This window comes from Neofelis nebulosa, chromosome 4 (assembly GCF_028018385.1).
Source record: "Neofelis nebulosa isolate mNeoNeb1 chromosome 4, mNeoNeb1.pri, whole genome shotgun sequence".
NCBI classification, from domain to species: domain Eukaryota; kingdom Metazoa; phylum Chordata; class Mammalia; order Carnivora; family Felidae; genus Neofelis; species Neofelis nebulosa.
This window is the reverse complement of record NC_080785.1, coordinates 93,687,069-93,706,861: the sequence shown is the minus strand read 5'-3', so window position 1 is coordinate 93,706,861 and position 19,793 is coordinate 93,687,069. Positions and strand designations below refer to the sequence as shown.

Sequence of the window (19,793 nt, the reverse complement as noted above, 5' to 3'; positions counted from 1 at the left end):
AACACTACTATCTTTTTTTATTTTTAATGTGGCCTTTGACTCTCTGAAGATTCCAGATCCACACATATTCCCCATTCTACATTTTTGTCAGTTTCCTAATTTAACTTGTTCCTCTATATCCTTTCATTCCTCCAAACTAGGCGTGGATTCTAAAGTCTTGATGTGCTTTGGCTAAAGATTCTTGGAAAGAAATTGAGTGGGATGTGTACCTCCTGGTGCATCACATCAGAAGACAGGTGATGTCCCATGCCACTATCAATGCTACCAACTCTGATCACCAAGTCCTGTCCTTACTCCAGATGCCTTCAGCATAGAGGTGCTTCCCTTCACAGTTAGCAAGTAATTGATCGGCAATACTTGGTGAAGCTGGGGAACAGCCCGTTAGCCAATAATTGTCACCTCATGGTTTTAGGTAAAACCATTTCCTGAATCAATTGTCGCTGGAGATTGGTAGATTGGTACCAATGGTATAACAAATGACATCTATCTATTTATCTATCAATCACCACCCAGGACGCAAGGATTTTTATGTACTCAATGCACAACAAAGTCATTATTCCATTTGATGCTCAAATTGTCCCAAGTTCCCTCAGTGGGAGCTGCTTCCAGCTGGTATTTGTGGCTTTGATGTGCCCCCTTAGTGTTTGAATGCTGTGTATACATATGCATGTATATGTGTGTATATGTATGTGTATATATGTGTATATATGTATATGCTTGTGTATATATGTATATGTGTGTGTATGTGTTTGTGTATATATGCACATGCATCACATGTGTGTTTATGTACACACACACACACACACACACACACACCATGTTTTGCTTTAGTGATCTCCTACTCATGATCACTTAGATTATTTCCACAGTTTGTTAATATTAACAAAGCTGAATATAAATTGGAGATAAACCCTTTTGGCTTTCTCTGTTTACAACTCTATGAAAAGTTTATAGACTGGAATTGTTGGATCAAATAAAATTCCCATTTTATATTTTACAAGATATTGTTTCCCAAAAGGAATTTTAACTGGATGTAGAGCTTCATTCTTTTTTTTTTTTTTTTTTTCATTAGAAAGGTACTGGTGGGCGGTGCCTGGGTGACTCAGTCAGTTCAGCATCTGACTTCCGCTCAGGTCATGATCTTGCCGTCTGTGTGTTCGAGCCCCGCATCCGACACCTACTTCAGATTCTGTGACTCCCTCTCTCTGCCCCTCCCCTGCTCATGCTCTTTGTCTCTCTCTCTCTCTCTCTCTCTCTCTCTCTCTCTCAAAAATAAATAAACATTAAAACAAATTTTTTTAATTAAAAAAAAAAGTACTGAAAATTTACCCAACTAAGAGCACCTGGGTGGCTCAGTCAGCTAAGCGTCCAACTCTTGGTTTCGGCTCAGGTCTTGATCTCAGGGTTTGAGAGACTGAGCCCCACACTGACAGCATGGAGCCTGCTTAGGATTCTCTCTCTCCCTCTCTTTCTCTGCCCCTCCCCTGCTCTCTCTCTCTGTCTCAAAATAAATAAATAAACATTTTTTAAAAAGTTTGCCCAACTATACTAAGGCAGGGGAAAATCTTTCTGTCTAGTTCAGGGTAAGGTTTACAGACAGCATGAACTGCACTGTAAAAAAAGCTGAGGTGAAGAAATCCAGGTTCCCAATCTACTACTGGTGACCTGCGATCATAATTTTAATCTCCCTGTTTCTCATATGTAAAGAAAGACCAAAAATTTGAAGCTCAAAGTTTTTTATGAAGATGATTTGAGACAGCAGATATAAAATTGTTATATAAATGCAAGGGATTATAGCTTTGTAGAAAAGTCTGGCAGTGGGTACGTTTACTATCACCCGTTAATGTTTAATAGGGAAACTACGCATTTGACTTGTGTACATAAGACCAGATCGGCTGTGTAACAAAGAAGGTCTAGTTCATCCAGGTGGGTGAAGGATGAAGGGGAGACCAATCTTGAATGCGATAGCGGACCCCTCTGTAGCAGCCCTGCAGGCAACTGACCCTTTCTCTCTTACCTGCCTCTCAATATAGAGATTGAGGAAGTACACTCATCTACTCACTTCCTTAGTTTCCCTTGGAGCTGGGGGTACAGTTGGTTCTGGCCTTGGAGATATAAAAGGAAGTCTGTTGGGTGAAGAAATGCCCTGGAGATTTCTCTTTTCCCAAAAAAGCAGACTCCCTGTCCCGCTCTATGTCCTTCATTTCCTGTCTTTGAACATAAGGATATAATGCTTAGAGTGGAGATAGCCATCTTAAAGCCATGAGGCAACAAGTCAGTGCGCCATCTTGCAACTCTGAGCCAACATTCTAGAGTAAATGGATGGAGAAGAACCAGGGGCCTTGATGATACTGTTGAGTCAGACCTAGGAACAAGTATCACCAGAATTCTGAGGTAAACTACAACGATCCTCATAGTTTAAGCCCCCATTAGTCAATTTTCTGACACGTGCAGCTGAAAGCACCCTAGATGAAATAAGTAAAATCCACTGCTTTATAGTTATTATCTATCAGATGCTTTTTTTTAACAGCTCTCTGGGAGCCCTTCATTCCAGAATGAGCAGGGCCCAAGGATTTGGCTAATCCCAGGACCCACAATACCAGAGCCTGACCTGGGTGTGGAGAAACCTTAATAGCTACTGCCCGTACAGCAGGAGGCAACTGTTTTTCTGTCTTGAATCAGAGTAGTCAAGGGGAAAAAAATACAGTCTGAGGCAGAGGTTACAGACTGGCAAATTCAGCTGGCTGACACGTTATTAGCTTTTTCCTTTCTTTCTTTTTTTTAACCAGATGAGAAAATACGAGGCTCAGAGAATAACTAAGTAGTAAATAATGTGCCGGGATTGGACTCCAGGTCTGATCTCCTATCAGATTCGTCCTAATTCACTAACACTGTGATTCTTCCCATCCACGTATAACTGCTTAGCCATCCAAGATATCTTAAATTACAGAAAAGGGAGTGTACAGATATTATATTGTGATTTCAAAAGGACTTTGGCTTTTATGGAAGAAATTGGACCAACTCTGGATTCGTTTAATATGCAATATAATATATTAGCAATTCATGCCAGCTCTGTGACTCGAGGCCGGAAGAATGGAGCTTCGGCCACTTGCCATTCTGGCGTGTACCAGGATTGAGTTACACCCTACAGTAATTATGAGACATAAAAGAAAAACGCTATTTCAAAATTGTTGTGTTAGACACAAACTCATTGTGCAGGCTGATACCAACCACATACAACAAAAGGAATATTAAATTACTTGAGAATGCAGCCCTAGGAAAAGTAAAATCAAAGAATAATTTTGCGTGCAATTTAAGAAGCTGTAAGGTGACGGGCCTCCACTGCTTGGATTCTAGTTCAAAAGAGGAAAAGCCTGCTCAAGAAATTGAAGCGGTTTTTTTTTCCCCCAAAAATGTTTCAGGAGGAATACTGGCACAGGCATATATTCTTCCCGCTGATGGAAGATAATGAAAAATTATCATGAGACAATAGTTCAAGTTGTCTTTTTTTTTTTTTCAACATTAAAAGAAAGATCCTCATTAGCACCAAGGTACCCATGTTGCCATGGTACATAGTCATTTCTGGAACTACGCATCAGAAGGTATTAAGAAGGTTGGGAGGGTACAAGGACAGTCAGGTTCTTACCGTCAGCACTCCGCTTTTCAGTAGAAACTTATCAGTTGCCACTGTGTGTAAATATGAACACAGACATTCTTCCAGCTAACGTTAATGACTCTAAAATATAGATCTTATTTTTTATCTTCACTGGGATTTGGGATGATACTGAATTTAAGGAAAAAAAAAAAGAAGAATATGTGACCACAAAGATAGCTCTCTAATGAAAAACATGATTATCAAAATAGAAAATGTAGCAGAGATGATACAGAATGCTTGGGCTATAGGAAACAAACAAACAAACAAACAACAGAACAGCACATTAAAAGGTATGATTCCAGAACTCTAGGAAAAACATAGGAAGGGATGAAAAGGCTAATGGAAAGATAAGAAATCATGGCGCCTGGGTGGCTCAGTCGGTTGAGCAACCGACTTTGGCTCAGGTCGTGATCTCGCGGTTTATGAGTTCGAGCCCCGCGTCGAGCTCTATGCTGACAGCTCTGAGCCTGGAGCCTGCTTCGGATTCTGGGTCTCCCTCTCTCTCTGCCCCTCCCACACTCATGCTCTGTTTCTCTCTGTCTCAGAAATAAAGAAACATTAAAAAAAATTTTTTTTTACAAGTTAAGAAATCTGGGGGAACACGAGGCACCTGGGCAGCTCAGTTGGTTAAGCATCCAACTTGGGCTCAGGTCACGATCTCATGGTTTGTGAGTTCGAGCCCCGCGTCGGGCTCTGTGCTGACAGTGTGGAGCCTACTTCAGATCCTCTGTCACTCTGTCTCTCTCTGCCCCTCCCCTGCTCTCTCTCCCTCTCTTTCTTAGAAATAAATAAATATTAAAAAAAAGAAATTTGGGGGGAACAGATGTAAGAGAACCAATACATGTAAGTAGAGAGATATTCTAAAGGAACAAAGAGAATGTCTTCCCTCTTGCTTGGAGAGTATCAAGCCTCCAGAAACAGCAGATGAAATTTCCTCTAGAGCTAGACATAGCCTGGAGATGTTAATGATGTTCCAGGATAATAATAGAAACAACCGACAAAAATTAGGGCAGAAAAAAAATTATTAAAACTAAACGAAAATCAGTTTGGTATCAGACTTCTCTTCTAGAGCTCTAAATGCCACAGCAAATTTTAAACAAAAAATACCATTATTACCCAATGAACTGCTTATTTATTTTGAGAGAGACAGAGACAGCATACGTAGGGGAGTGATAGAGAGAGAGAGAGAGAGAGAGAGAGAGAGAGAGAGAGAATCCCAAGCAGGCTCTGCACTGCCAGCACAGAGCCTGACACGGGGCTCGAACTCAGGAGACTGTGAGATCATGACCTGAGCCAAAACCAAGAGTCAGGTGCTTAAGTGACTAGGCCACCCAGGTGCCCCTATTATCCAATGAATTGTATACACCCCAAAGTTACCATTATGCAAAATAGCAATAAGTAGATGTTCTCAGACATTCAAACTTTCTGGAAGTATACCATGGCACCAGTACCCTTGCGGAGGAAAATTAATTGAATACATTTTCTAGCTGATATAAACATGAATCAAAATAAAGGATTCAGGTAGATAAGAATATTAGCATAAAAGAAATTGCAGCGAATAATAAAAGGAATAAAATAATCTACGTTTCTTTTGTGGCAAAGCTACTTAGAAGTTTGTACAAACACTCACAAAATAAAAAGTCCTCTGTGCTTAACAAGTGAAGAAGTTGACCTTATAGAGGCTTGACTCAGCCTAGTGAAAGAAGGAAACACTAGAAACCATCCAAACACTTTAAATTCTTTTCGACATAGTGAGTGGGACCTAAGTAAACATGCGTCCTTTACAAAAGAAATTGTGTTCTGGTGACAGAAAAGTGGATTCCCAAGTTTCACCCTCTAACTCCTTAGGGGAACTGAGACATCAAGAGGGTGGCTCCTTGGGGGTCCTCAGGGCAAGCCAGACAATACATGGCGCTGGATGGGGCGGTGGGGGCGGAGGGGGGGGGAGGGGGGATCATGATCCAAAATACAGTGTATGACAAAGGGGATGGGTAGAAGGCTCAATTCAGAGAGAGAGGACTCCCACATGCAGAAGAAACACATAAGCCACATCAGAACACGGTGCTCAACATGGCATTTCAGTGGATATTAAATCTGGAGCAGATTCTCTCCCCAGCACCTCTCCTCCCCAGAGGGTGAGCTGGTAAAACTGTCTACTGGTCCACTGCCCTGTTCCAACTCAGAGAACTCCATGGTTTCTCTGGCATCTTCCTCAGAGGAACATCTGCCTTTCACAACTTGATTGGATAATCAGCTCCTTGGTGAGACATTCTGGGAAGAAGGATTTATAATTCCTGGGAATATAAAATGTATCTCGCAGTAAGGGACTCGGTGAGGTGGTGGGGGTGGGAGGACTGTTTTAGAAGCTTTGGAGTCAATGCAGATGGTCTTGCTTACCACGGTCCTCCCTGCAAGTATTTTCAAGCCAACTCAGGAGGCCTGGCATTCATCAGGGGTGAACCTGGATGCCATGCCAACTAGCATGGTAGTTCAGGGTGCCTCATACATTCCTCCTAAGTTACATCTCACCTGTAGCTGATGATGCTATGCCAGCCCAAGAAATTGATGTGCCCTTGGCCCTGTACCTCCACCATCTTCCCATCTGACAGCCTCTTCCTTGGCAACTTCTGAGATGCTCCAGAACAGCAGGTTCTCTGGGTTCTATGATCTGAGTGTTTGAGTCCCTCCCCTAACCCTACCAAACTGATATTGAAAACCTAATGCCCAAGGTGATGGCGGGAGGACTGAGGTCTCTGGGAGGTGATTAGGTCTTGAGGGTAGAGGCTTCATGGATGGGATTAGTGCTCTTATACAAGAGGCCCCAGAGAGCTAGCTGGCGCCCTCCACCATGTGAAGATACAACGGAAGGTCTACGACCAGAAGAGGGCCTTACCCAACCATGCTGGCACCCTGATCTCAGACATCCACCTTCCAGAACTGTAAACAATGAACTTCTGTTGCTTATCAGCCACCAGGTCTCTGGTATTCGTTACAGCAGCCTGAACTAAGACACTGTAGGAGCTTGGAGGATTTACTTTGGTGCCTCCTCTCGGGCAAACTGACGGTTCTCACTCATTGGCAGAGCTCACACTCTGGAACTTTCCCAGTTGATCTAGTGTCAGCCACAACAAAAGCAGCCTTCCGTGAATGGGGCAGCACAGCCTTTTTGTCCAGCGACAGCTGCCTCCTATTTAGAAGCCCTCTGTCCAAAAGCTTCCCCATTGTTTGGAGGGTCTGAGGGCCAGGGGGGCACCCTGCTGGGGGTCAGATTCCTCACACGGCCTCTCCCTTCAAAGAGGCACTGCTTCTGAAGGAAGCCATCAGCGCTTGGGAAACTCTCAATGCCCATATGAGGGAAAATTCTCCAAAACCAGGACTGTGGAGCAAGAGAAACACTGAAGATAGTGTTTGATGAGGGAAGAGCTGGGGACTAGCTCATGGATGAAAGGAACCCGGAGGATCCATTTCTGGAGGTCCTGGTATGCTCTCCTAGGTAGGATCCACCTCAAGCCTGCTTACAGACCTTTTCAAAATATGGGTGGGCACCGCCATTTGGTGTCAAGAATTGTTCTGGACAAAAGAGATACATGATGTAGAATACGATAATTAATAAACCATGAAACCATTCCATAAATCCACAAGTTGATTGTTAAACATGTAATCCTGAGGGAAAAGAAAATACAAATGCAGAATATTGGGAAGAAGAAAAGGATATTGATAGGTAAGGTGGAGTTGTTTCAGAGTTCAGAGAACATCACATACAAATGTATTAGGGTGATAAATATAATCTTGATGAAATGGAAGATTTTCTAGGAAAATATAAATAACCAAAACGAATGCAGAATGAAGCATACAATTAAGTGAATAAATAACCGGAGGGGGGTAAAAAAAACTCTTACAGAGGTCTAGTGAGATCTTAGATCTTTGATGTTTAAGAGATCAAAGAGTTACTTCTCCAAAAGGAGTTGGGTCCTAATGGTTTCAGGAATTAATGTTTTCCAACCTCAAGGCTATACAGCAATAGAGACATATAGAAAGCTTGCCAATTCTTTTATCATTTTACAAAGCTTTTTCTACATTAAAATACAGAAAGAAAATTAAAAACTAAAACACAAGAAGAATTGTGGCTGTGGATTAAAACCACATCTTAAATATTAGTGAGTCAAATCAGGCAGACTATTAAAAGACTAATACATAATGATAAATTAGAATTTACTTTAGGAGAGCCAAGTTGGTTTAACGTAAAGCAATCTATTAGTACAAACCACTAGGTTGGTGAAGTTTCATATCCATCCCAATTAGAATAAATTCTTTATAAAATAGGTCAGAAAAATATTTACTGAACATGATGGAGTGTCTTAGTTAAACCAACAGCCCGTAAGAGACTTACATGTAAAATTTCAGAAACAGCCACAACACAGTGAGAATCACTAGGGCTGTGACAGCACCACAGGCATGTCATTTTGCCCTTGTTTTTTCTTTATCATATTAGAAATCATTAAAAAAATTAATTAGGCTCCTGGGGCGCCTGGGTGGCTCAGTCGGTTAAGTGTCTGACTTGGGCTCAGGTCATGATCTTACTGTTCATGAGTTCGAGCCCTGCATCGGGCTCGCTGCTGTCAGCCCAGAGCCTGCTTTGGATTCTCTGTCCCCCCCCCCCCCTCTCTGCACCTCCCTTGCTCTCTCACTCTCTGTCAAAAATAAATAAACATTTTTAAAAATCTTAAAAAAAAAAATAGCCGCCTACAGGCATGAGTGTGGGAAACATGACCACTCACGTTCTGCCAGCTGAAATATCTGCCAGGTGGAACAATTTCCTGAAGGGCAAAGTCGTCACAACTTAAAAATGTGCAAATCCCTTTTCTATCATTTTCTTACCTAGGAATGTATCCAAAATGCATTAAAAAATGGTACACGTAGAACTGCACACAAATACAAGGTTATACATGTAGTAGTCTATATAGTCCTCCCTGCAAGTATTTTCAGGCAAACTCAAAAGGCCTTGCATTCATCATGGCTGAACCTGGACGCCTCGCCAGCTAGTCTGGTGGTTCATGGCCTCATAAGTCATGGGTTCGTGGCTCATCCCTCCTAAGTTCCATCTCACCCATAGTTGATAATGCTATGTGGACAATAGAGAGGAAAGATACATAACTATCCCATAATAAGGGACAGCTTAAAGAAGCTGTGCTCTATCCATTAGCTAGAATACCACACAGTCATCAGAAATGGTTCTGCTGGGGCGACTGGGTGGCTCAGTTGGTTGAGCATCCGAGTCTTGATTTTGGCTCAGGTCATGATCCCAGGGTCGTGGGATCATGCACTGAGCATGGAGCTTGCTTGAGATTCCCTCTCTGTCTCTCTCTCTCTCTCTCTCTGCCCCCTCCCCCACTTGCGCTCCCTCTCTTGCTCTTGCAAATAAATAAATAAACATTAAAAAGGAAAAGAGGGGCGCCTGGGTGGCGCAGTCGGTTAAGCGTCCGACTTCAGCCAGGTCATGATCTCGCGGTCCGTGAGTTCGAGCCCCGCGTCAGGCTCTGGGCTGATGGCTCGGAGCCTGGAGCCTGTTTCAGATTCTGTGTCTCCCTCTCTCTCTCTGCCCCTCCCCCGTTCATGCTCTGTCTCTCTCTGTCCCAAAAATAAATGAAAAACGTTGAAAAAAAAATTTTTTTTAAATAAAATAAAAAGGAAAAGAAAGAAAGAAATGGTTCCGTTGATGGGTACTTACAGCATGAGAAACATGCACAGCATTTTGTTAAATAAAAAAAAAATGCAGACCATGTTTCCCTCTTAATTTCAAAATTTCATACACAGGAGTAGGAAAAGAAATCCAGAAGCACATGCATCAGGGTTCTTAAGTCTATATGGTGGGACTATAAGCGATCTTTACTCTCTTTATTCTGCTCTTCTGTGTTGTCTAGATTTTCCACCATGAACACGTATAACGCTAGTCATCCCAAAGCCATCAAAACGGTGTTTACTTGCTCAACACACATGAACTAAGTCTTACGATACACCAAGCACTTCCAGGTGCCGAGGTTTGGGTGATCGGCCAAACCAATAAAGTTCTCTCACTGGCGGAGGAGAGATGGACAATAAACACCAAATGAACTGACCAGACGATGTCACACAGGGATCACGCCCTGAGGAAATCAGAACAGGATGTGACGGAGAGTGGCTGGTGGGGGGCGTCGCAGAAGGTCCCTCTGAGGAGATGGTGAGCTGAGACCCGAAGGAGGAGACGCCAGTTCAAAGATGAGAGAAGGGGACTAGTCCGTATGGATGAGCTTGCCCAGTGTGTTGTTCAGTGAAAATAAGCCTGTTGTGAAACAGTATGTGTTACGGTATGCGTGCTGGGCATCTAAAAATCTCCTAGGCTATTCGGAAGATGTAGTCTTACTGGTTGAGCAGTTATGGGTAACTTTTTTCCTCTTTGCTTATCCTTCTACAATAGATATATATGTCACCGTTATTAGTCATCCTCTCATTCAAGTATTCCCCCCAAAATCTGATTCTGTGGTGCTAGAGATACAGCAACAACCCAAGCAAAAGTCCTAACAATGGAGCCTTGTTTGGGGCAAGGGGAGGCAGAGGAGATGAGAAAACAGGTTGAAAAAACATTAAATAGTAAGTCAGATAGCGGTAAGCATCTTGAGCATGCAAGGCAGTGACGCGGAGTGTAGGAGAATGTTGGCAGGAGAGACCGTAGAATTTGGGAAGGGGCCATGCAGCTTTTTAGGGAAAAGGCCTTCTGTGCACAGGAAACAACAACACAAGTGCCAGCAGCGGGGGAGCGAGCTGGCAACCAGGGAGGCTGCAGGACAAGGTCAGGGACAAGGGATGGAGGGGGTGGGAAGCAGACCCCTTAGGGCGGCCAGGCCCGTGTAAGGACATTTACCCTCAGACACAGAAAGGCGTTGGAGGGTTTTGATCAGACAAGCGATATGATACAATATTTTTAGCAGAATCATCATTCAAAGGTGGCGTGCTGAGAACAGAAAGGGGGCAAAGGTCGAAGTAGGTGGACCCATTAGGAGCCTAGTGCCAAAAGCCCAGGCAAGAACGATGAGGGTTGGACCCTCAGGTGGTAGCGAACATGTGGTCAGATGGTGAGTCTCTATCAAAATTAGAATCAATAGGATTTGCTTTATGGATTACTTGTGGCATGTGGGAGAAGAAGAAATCAGAGATGGCCCTAAGAGCTGGTCCTGAGCAAATGGAGTTGCAGTTAGCTGCACTTTAGAAACCTGCAAGAAGAATGATTTTTGATTTGCTTGTTTGTTTGTTTTCAGGGGAGGCATCGGTTTGGAGTATGCTGAGTCTGAGATGACGGTCAGAGATCCAAAGGAAGAGGTCAACTCAGGATTTGGATGTAAAGGTTCAGGGGAGAGGACACAGGACTCACGGGGGAACTCAAGGCTGGAGACACACGTGTGGGAGTCCTCCGTGCAGAGATGCCATCTAAAGCCATGACCTAGCTGAGGGCACCAACAGAGGGGTGTAGACAGATAAGTAAAGGGAAGGAGGGGCACCTGGGTGGCTCAGTCGGTTAAGCGTCCGACTTCAGCTCACATCATTATCTCATGGTTTGTGGGTTTGAGCCCCGCGTCGGGCTCTGTGCTGACAGCTCGGAGCCTGGAGCTGCTTTGGATGCTGTGTCTCCCCCCCCCCCGCCCCTCCCCCACTGATGCTCTGTCTCTCCCTGTCTCTCAAAAATAAAAATAAAACATTTAAAAAATTGTTTAAAAACAAGAAAAAAAGTAAAGGGATGGAAAGCCTGCACCCTGGGACATTCTACCATCAGTGGTCTGCAAGAAGGGGAGGAAGAGCAAAAGGAACTGAGAAGAAAAGGAAATGACGTAGAAGAAAGGACACCGGCAGAACGTGGGTCCTGAAGACCCTGTGAAGAAAGATATCAAAATGGAGGAAATGAGCACCGTAAAAGGAGGACTGATAAAAGATCATTCGATTAGTAACGGTTTGCACTTGAGCAGAGCAATCTCAGCAGAGGTATGATGCTCTAAGTTTGGTCGGAGGGGGTTCAAGGTAGCAGCGGGGAGGGGGCGCGAAAATTGGACTTAGCGTGAGATTTGCTTTAAATAGAAGGGGAGCATGGTGTTTCAGCTGGTGGGATAAAGAGAGGAATTTTTTCTTTAAAGATGGGTAAAATAAAAGAAATTATAAAGGGGAAACTAGAAGATTTTTACTGGAATTGGGGAAATAGAAGACAATCCCATTCATTCCAGGAAAAACAAACCACTAATTGGTAGAATATTTTCAGATCTTCGGGCACTGTGCCCCCGACCGCCATCTTCGAGGGCAGAATCAGGAAGAAACAGCTCAAGGTTGACGGAGAGAAGTAAAGACGCTTTCACAAAAGTTGGGGGACCACCTCCGGCTTCTAGTTATAAGTTGGTCTTACACCCCACCAGCCCTATTACCGTATGGGGCTTGTCTTCCTTGGCACTAAGTGCTCCTCACTGCCTGCTTCTCCTTTGCCTCCCAGTGTCAACTCTCTGAAATCCAGGGTCAACACACCCACTGAATTAAGACTCAAAGCAAACTTTACAGGCTTCCAAGAACATCTCTTCCTTGAAGAAAAACTCACTTTTGCAAATCAGCATGGTTTATTTTCGAGGATCAAAAGGCCACAAGCAGTCAGACTTCCTGAGCTAATAATAAAAGAAAATGCTGGCTCTTGATCTCAGCAGAGAGCAAGAGGAGGGAATAAAGGCAAAAAAGAGTCATTCTGAAATTCTGAAAGGCATGATTTCTTAAGATGGAAGGCCTCATCTATGCAAAACAAGGTTGGTGATGAAATAAATCCACGGAGCCCTTCATACGAATTTACCTCCCCCAGCCACACAGAAGCATTCTGAGGGTTTACAACCATACCACCCTGAGAAATCCAAAAGAAGGCAAACATATAAAAAAACATAAACTGATCTTTGCCTTGCCCTCATTCAACAATGTCGTCTAAAGTCACAAGGGAGGGCCAAGCAAGAGAGCCATCTGCATGGCCCGGCCTAGGGTGCAGAGCCCAGTGCGGTGAGGAGGGCACCCATGTCGGGAAGGGACATCACAGCAATGCACCAGCAGTGACCTACTCCAACTGAATAATGGGAGCCAGTTTTCTCTGAGAAGGGTCCTACGAAAACAAACCATGTGGTAGCGGGGTGGAACTGGAGGTTCTAGGCAAATACATATATGGATCAGAACCGGAAGCTTAGCAACGTATGTACATGTAAATCTATGTGTATGTGTATGAGTGAGTGACTGTGTGTGTGTGTGTGTGTGTGTGTGCATGTGTGTGTGTTCAAATCTACATCCCCTTCCTTTGTCCACTGAGAGGGGTCTGGGAGCACAGCCACCTAATAGCCATGAGCATAATGAAAGCAGAAATCTTGGCACCCAAATATTATCCTCCAGTAAAAGTAACCAGAGCTTCTTGAGAAATGGCTCAAATCTTGGCTTATTCCAAGACTTTAGCAGAGAGAGTACAGATGGTTTGGGGATGTCTTATGGTGGCAAAAAAAAAAAAAAAAAAAAAAAAAAGCAAAAAAGCAAAAAAAGTGCTCAAAGAATGAGAGGTGCTTGTTAAAAGAACATAAAAGCCAACTTAGAACGGTGCCCACTGGCCAGATCTGGGACAATGTGAACATCAAACCAAACAATGAGAGCAAATGCATCACAGTGAGAATCCTTGAGGGTGTGCTGATATAAGTAAGTGAATAAATTCAGTGTCATGAAAAATGGGATGTGTACGTGGTTTTAAAATATCTCCCTACAAAATACTTATTCATTACAAAGTGAAAAGGTGTCACTTGACGCTGAAGAAACTTTGCAGCCATCAGTTAACCAAGTGACAAGCGATCAAAGAGAAACAAGTGATCACAGGGTACAGCAAGAACAGAGTACTACCTCTGTGATACTCCTGCCGCGGGTGAATAACTAGAATATCAACGTAAGGAAACTTTCAACCAAAAACCCAAATGTGAGGAACATTCTACCAAACAACTGGTTTGTCGTCAAAAGTGCAAGAAAGACCGAGGAACTGTTCCAGACGGGACACCTAAATGCAACGCTTGAATAGAAACTGGGTCCTTTTTGCGATACACAACATAAAAGAACAACTGCATTTCAGATGGTAGAAATGAATCCGTGTTAATTTCCTGATTCTTAGGGCTGCGTTGCAGTCACGCGGGAGAATATCCTTGTTTGCAGGAAATCATGCTGAAGTATCTGGGGGTCGTGGGGATATCAAGTGGGCCACTCACTCTCAAATGATTCAGGGGGAAAAAGTGGCTGTGTACTATCACTGTGACCTTTCTGTCACAGTGGGATGGTTGCAAAATAAAATAAAATTCGATATTTGGAGGGGAAAAAAAAAACCCTTATCCTGTTGTTGAAACACAATGATCATTGGAGTTACCTAGTGTGATAACAGCCTTTGGAATTAATCTTTCAAAGCAGATACATGGAGGAACACTCTGGAAGCAGTGCTATTCATGCCCTGGTGTACTCGGGGCTCCCACGCAGAGGAGAGCCTTCTGAGTTTGCAACCAAAGCATTTAAGGGTGGCCCCTCTTTCCTCTACCCATTGAACACAGGTATAGGTGAAGAAGAGAAGAAAGAAAAAGCATTTTGGTTTTATCTACACAAAGGGACAAGCTGAGAAAAAAATCAGAATCCATGTCAAGTTCATTGTATCATGGTAGAAACAGGAATCAGCCTGATGTAATAAAAGCACGATTAGTATCATTAAATCATTAAATGATTAGTATCATTTAATCTCTAAGGACGAAGGCCTAAGAGTATTTAGTATAAACATTGTAGATCATTAAAATTAAATTCAAAGATGAAAAGCTGATATCCTGAGAAGTAAGGGATCGCATTGCAAGTGGTGAAGCCAGGGCTAGAGGCCATGTCTGGCAACCCATGACTTTCTCACTGCATGTCCGTGCTCTCTACACAACACTGTGTGGCTTTCTCTAAAAATACAAAACAGAAATGATATTCTGCTCTCCAAGAATAGAATTCTCAGGGAAAACTGAGACTGACATGAACTGATCAGAATTTGAATGAGAATCTATTTTCTTTTCATCTTTTACCCGTCCCCCCACCCCGCCAAAATCCCTGAACCTATAGGACTGGTAGTCAAATAGTCTTCTAAGATATGATCCCTACCATACCCAGGCATATTCTCTTAACCCCTCTCTGCTCACTCTGTATCAGTAGCACCATTAATTCCAACCGCCAAGCCACCATTTTGTAAGTGGGCGCGGTAAGCTACTGGTGGCCCAACAAAATTCATTCAGTATCCCACGCTGCTTCTTCCACAAAATTCAACACATTCGCTGAAATATGAAAATAATCTTCTTTCTTTTCCTGGGTCTTCCAGATGTAATACTTGTGAGTTTAGCCAAGGAGTCAGGAAGGATTGTTGGAAGCAGAAAACAAAATAGTATCAATTACTAATATTTCCCATTCTCTGCTGAGGCTGTCTTATCTGAAGCTTATAAAGTTGTTTAATCTTTTCCATCATCTCAGGGAAAAGGAGCCTGGAAAATCCTAGTCATTCCACAGTAACTATCAGTGGGATTTTCCATAACTATCTGGATGCAAAATAAAAATCTTAAGAAGTTGATCCAATTCTAAAACTTACTTCTCAGCTTACTAATAAATATGAAGAGACAACCCATCCATATTTTCTTCAAATAACATCTGGTTTCTTGGCCGGACTGCTAATACCTGAAAAAGTTTCTGAGTTTATTCCAGCAAATCTACATTTAAAGAGCTTAAAAATGCATTTACGCACTTAAACATTCTTTTCTACATCTGACGTAAGGCCAGAGATGGGACTGTGAGACGGAACCTCGCCAGGAAACTGGGAAGATGGGGAATAAAATTGCCTTCTAAAAACTAAACTGTGAAATCAACAATTGATAGGTCAGGACAGAGAAATGAGAAATCACCGCATGGGGACAAAAACCTCTAGGCCAGCAAGATTTGGCTGCAACCCCACTAAAGACATAACACACACACATAAAGGCTATAGCAATCGATCATGGAGTCAAAGATGAAGAAGGGTTGCTAAGACAGCCTGAGCAGTACTCACCAAGACTCCATGCGGAGTGGAGGGAGTCTGGACCAGCAGGGCTGGGGTAGCAGAGAACCAGTGACAAGACATCTGTCTGGTGGAAATGAACGCATCACTTAATCTCAGCCCCATTACCCTGGGCTGGCCTGTCTCCTTCAGGATGGAAAGCTCAACATTGCGCATACAGCCTGGCCTGGAGCAAGCAATCATTAGATTCAGTGACTTGGCTCCCACTTTTTGTTCACAACCTCCTGATTATAATTTGGCTTGCCTACAGGGAGAGAATGACCTCGTCTTGTGGATCTGAGCATTCTGGCCCCCATGCCAGCCATAGCACTCACTCAAATATAGGTTTTAGCTGTTAAGCCTGCTTCCTGTGAGTCAGCTCCCAAAGGAAGGGCCCTTGATCAAGTTTCTGAGCCCACGGGCTGGCAGCGAGTCTCTGGGCCAGGGTCAATTGACCAGGCGGGCCACGTACAGCCGCAGCCACCTACTGAGCACCTGGTATGTGTCATACACTGTGCCGTGTGCTTTACATACTTGAACTGGTTGAAACGCCAGGACACTCCAGTAAATTAGACACCACTGATATTCCCATTTTGTAAATGAAGAAACTGAGGCTCACAACGCTTTAGCAATTTCCCCCAAAGACCCGCCTCAGGACGCTTGCACTCCACCCAGCTTTATCCACCTCTGAAGCTTAACCTCTTACATGGTGAAAATACTACCTCTGGGGGAATGGACCCTTACCTTTCTCCTGGCCACACTACTCTGCTTCAGCAGTGTACTCTGGGCCATTGCAGTCGGGCTGCAACACGACCTTGTTCATCAATACACCACTACTGTGCCAGCCTGCCCATCAGGGTGCTAAAGGTTAGCGATTTCTCCTGGATCAGAAGCGCACAAAGCCAACCCTATCTCCGTGAACGGCGCTGGTATCTCTTTCACGCCATCAGAAGCCAAAAATGGCCACCTCTCCTTGACTCTTCTCTCTCCTCACCTCCTCTGTGGGTAAACCCCTTCCATACTTCCCTAACGAGTCCACTTCTCACTGCCTCCATGGCCGCTACCCATCTTCAACCCGGACCTCGACCAGAGTCTCCTACAGCACGTGTTTGCCTCCACTCTTGCTCTCCTTTATTCGAAACCATACGCCCAGTGACTAGTCCCTAACGCAATTATGACATTACACTGTTTGAAAATCCTTCAGTGGGTCCCAACCTCTCCACATCCTCTGTCTGCAGTCCTAACAGTGATCCGTCTGCAGTTCTTGGAACGCATCCAGCCCTGTGTGCTCCAGAATGTCCCGGAATATACCCGCAACCCCACCCCACCCCCCCCTACCCACCCCCACCCCCCCCGCCCCCGGCAGTCTTCCCTTCTCCGGTCACTGGCACTGGCTTTGAGACTCACTCATGCTTCAGCTCCCACAGGGAGCCTGGGTTAGCTGCCCATCTTATATCCTTCATCTCACCAAGTGGAAATTTTCCTCGTGTGACTCCAACCCCGGACTGTGACCTCCCTGAGGCCCAGGACCCGCGCTGTTTGAACAAAGTGCTTGCCATGAAAAAAATGCACGATGAATGAATGACAGCCTGGTAATATAGCACAAGTGTCAGAAACCACCCAGCTTCCTCGAGTCCCAGCTGTGGGGTCTTGAAAGAAACATGTTGAATCTCCCTAGACCTCAGATTCTCTGTCTATAACACCGAGATCAATAAAGCTTCCACTGGTAAACTGTTGTAAGATTTTCACGTAACACATGGAGAGTCCTCAGCACTGTGCCAGGTATATAATAAACGCTCAAACATTGGTTGTTGCTACTACGTCCTTTGAGACGGAACCAGAATGTTCTTTAAAGGCCTCAGAGATATTCCCAGGCCCCCATGGTGACTCAGCTGCTCCAGATCTCCTCAGGACTCATGTTTTACCTTTCCAAATGCATTAGCTCCCATTCTCGAATATACTGCTCTGAAGGGTTCTGTTCCCTCGGTACTTCCTTCAAGATTTGCCCCAGATCTTACTGCTCTGGGCCCTTAAACCATGGAGGTCACATGCTACCTCCTGATGATGCAAATGCCACACAGGGGGGCCCGCATAACCCCCCCCCACACACACACACATACGAATTTCCACAGGAAAGCTGTGGAGTTGACAGGTAGTGATCCCAAAATAGAAATCAGGTCTTAAACGGGGCAGGAGCAACAGGAGGTCTCAGGAAGAGGACGTCCATTGTCGCAGCAGACGTGGAAAGGTGAATCATGGGACCAATGGCCTTGAAAAAAAAATGGCATCGCTCCTCCGTGGAATATTGTGCAGCTATTTAAAATAGCTCAGCGGGGGGAGGGGGGGCAGCCAATAAAATGGCAAATAAGAACGCGTAAGTGAGCTTGTATAAAGAAAGATCATGGTTTCTAATCACAGTGTGTGAAACTTGCTTTAGAAAAATTTAACGAAGTTGACCAAAATGTCACTTGTTGTAACGGGGTGATGATATTTTCTTTGATTCCCCACACCTTTTGCAGTGCTGCCCTATGCTTTTAAAATGCAACAAGAATTCTTAAAATATACACATCCTGCGCGCCTCCCTCGCAGATGGCTCCTGGAAGAGAGGAGATAGTGCAGGTGACACGCCCTAGGCTGAAGGGGGCTCCGAGAGCCTGACTCAGCAGCGTGCGGACCTGGGCGAACCTGGACCCCGGGACGCCGGGATGCGATCCCACCCCTACCTCCTTGTTCACCCGCCACCGCCCCGCTGGGGATCTCAGAGCGCAGTGGGGCCAGCCCTCCTCCCAGCCGCCCAAGCGGGCTGGCCCCGGCCACCCTCCCCGCGAAGTTTCTCCTCGGTAAGAGGGAGGCGCCGCCAGCGGCTGGAAATCTAGCGGCCCGACGCGGCCCCCGCGACCTCGCCCCCGCCGCCCGTCCCGCGGCCCCCGTACCTCTTGCAGGGGATCAGCGCCTTGCGCTCGTCCAGCACCCGCACGCGCTGGTTGAGCCCGTCGTAGGAGAGGAGGGCGCGGCTGTTGCGCCCGGTGCTCTGCCGGTACAGAACCTGGCGGCCCTCCCACTGCTGCGGCGCCTGGCACGGGCGCGGGGTCCCCGGGGCGCCCCCGGCCCCAGCCCCCAGCGCCGCCGCCCCCAGGGCGCAGAGGCCGCCCAGCGCCCAGATCCAGAGGCCGCCCCGCAGCCAGGCGCCCAGGGCCCCGCGGGCCACGCGGAGCGGAGCGCGCCCCAGCATCGCCGTCCGCCGCGCTCGCCGCCCCCCCCCCCCCCCCGAGGGCCGGCGCGAGCCGCAGGGGGCTCTGAGCAGTCCGGGCGCCGCGCAACCGTCCGCCGCGTGCGGGGCCGTGCGGGCGTGTGGTCTCCGCGCGGCCTCTGCCCACGGCTGGGATCAGGTCGCGCGCGGTGCGGGAGCCGGGGCCGCGGCCCGAGAAGGCTCCGGGGAATCGCGGGAGCTATTTCTGCCTGGGCCGCTGCCCGCTGCGGCTTGTGTTTTCGCTTTGCTCTCTGCTGCCAACAGGAAATGCAGTGGCAGCGGTGCCACTAGCATCCTGAAGGGCATCCGCGTTCTAAAGGGGGGGCGGGGTGGGGAGCAGGACGGTGAGAAGAAATTCGTTTCCTCCAGTAACTGAAGCGCGCAGCAGATAACCACAAACTAGGAGATAAGTTCAAGTTCCAAGTCGGGAAGGCAGTGCCGCTTCACTTGCTGTGCCCCCCACACCTTGCCCCTTTGTCAAAATTGACACCTTCTTCCTCCAAGTTAGAAATCGAAGGGTCCCTTCCGGAAGGAATGATAGCAGTCATGCATCGTGGCCATTTTCAAGCCACCACTCTTAGTCTAGCGCCTGGGGTATTAGGGGATAAGCCCTTGCCCTTGGGCATAGGACTCAGAGACCTTGTCTTCAGGATATGCTTGCAGTGAGACTGCAGCCCTCACCCATCACCTGACTACACCACAACCCTGGAGGTGTGTGAGTCTGGGAGTTTAGCGTCAAGAACAAAGTTAATTGGGTTTATGGCTTATGTTTTGTTTGTTTT

At 45.7% G+C, this 19,793-nt stretch overlaps 1 protein-coding gene across 2 annotated transcripts in view; it reads right to left on the bottom strand.

The window, feature by feature from the left end:
- EPDR1 (ependymin related 1) overlaps positions 1 to 19,357 on the bottom strand; it is a 28,502-nt gene extending 9,145 nt beyond the window's left edge. The window contains exon 1 of one of the 2 annotated variants that reach the window (XM_058725435.1): positions 18,695 to 19,357. In XM_058725435.1, the coding sequence (XP_058581418.1) occupies positions 18,695 to 18,993 (299 nt within the window). In that variant the 5' untranslated portion in view covers positions 18,994 to 19,357. The remainder of the gene's footprint in view (positions 1 to 18,694) is intronic. The other variant, XM_058725434.1, reaches the window with a different exon arrangement.
- Positions 19,358 to 19,793: the final 436 nt, after the last annotated feature.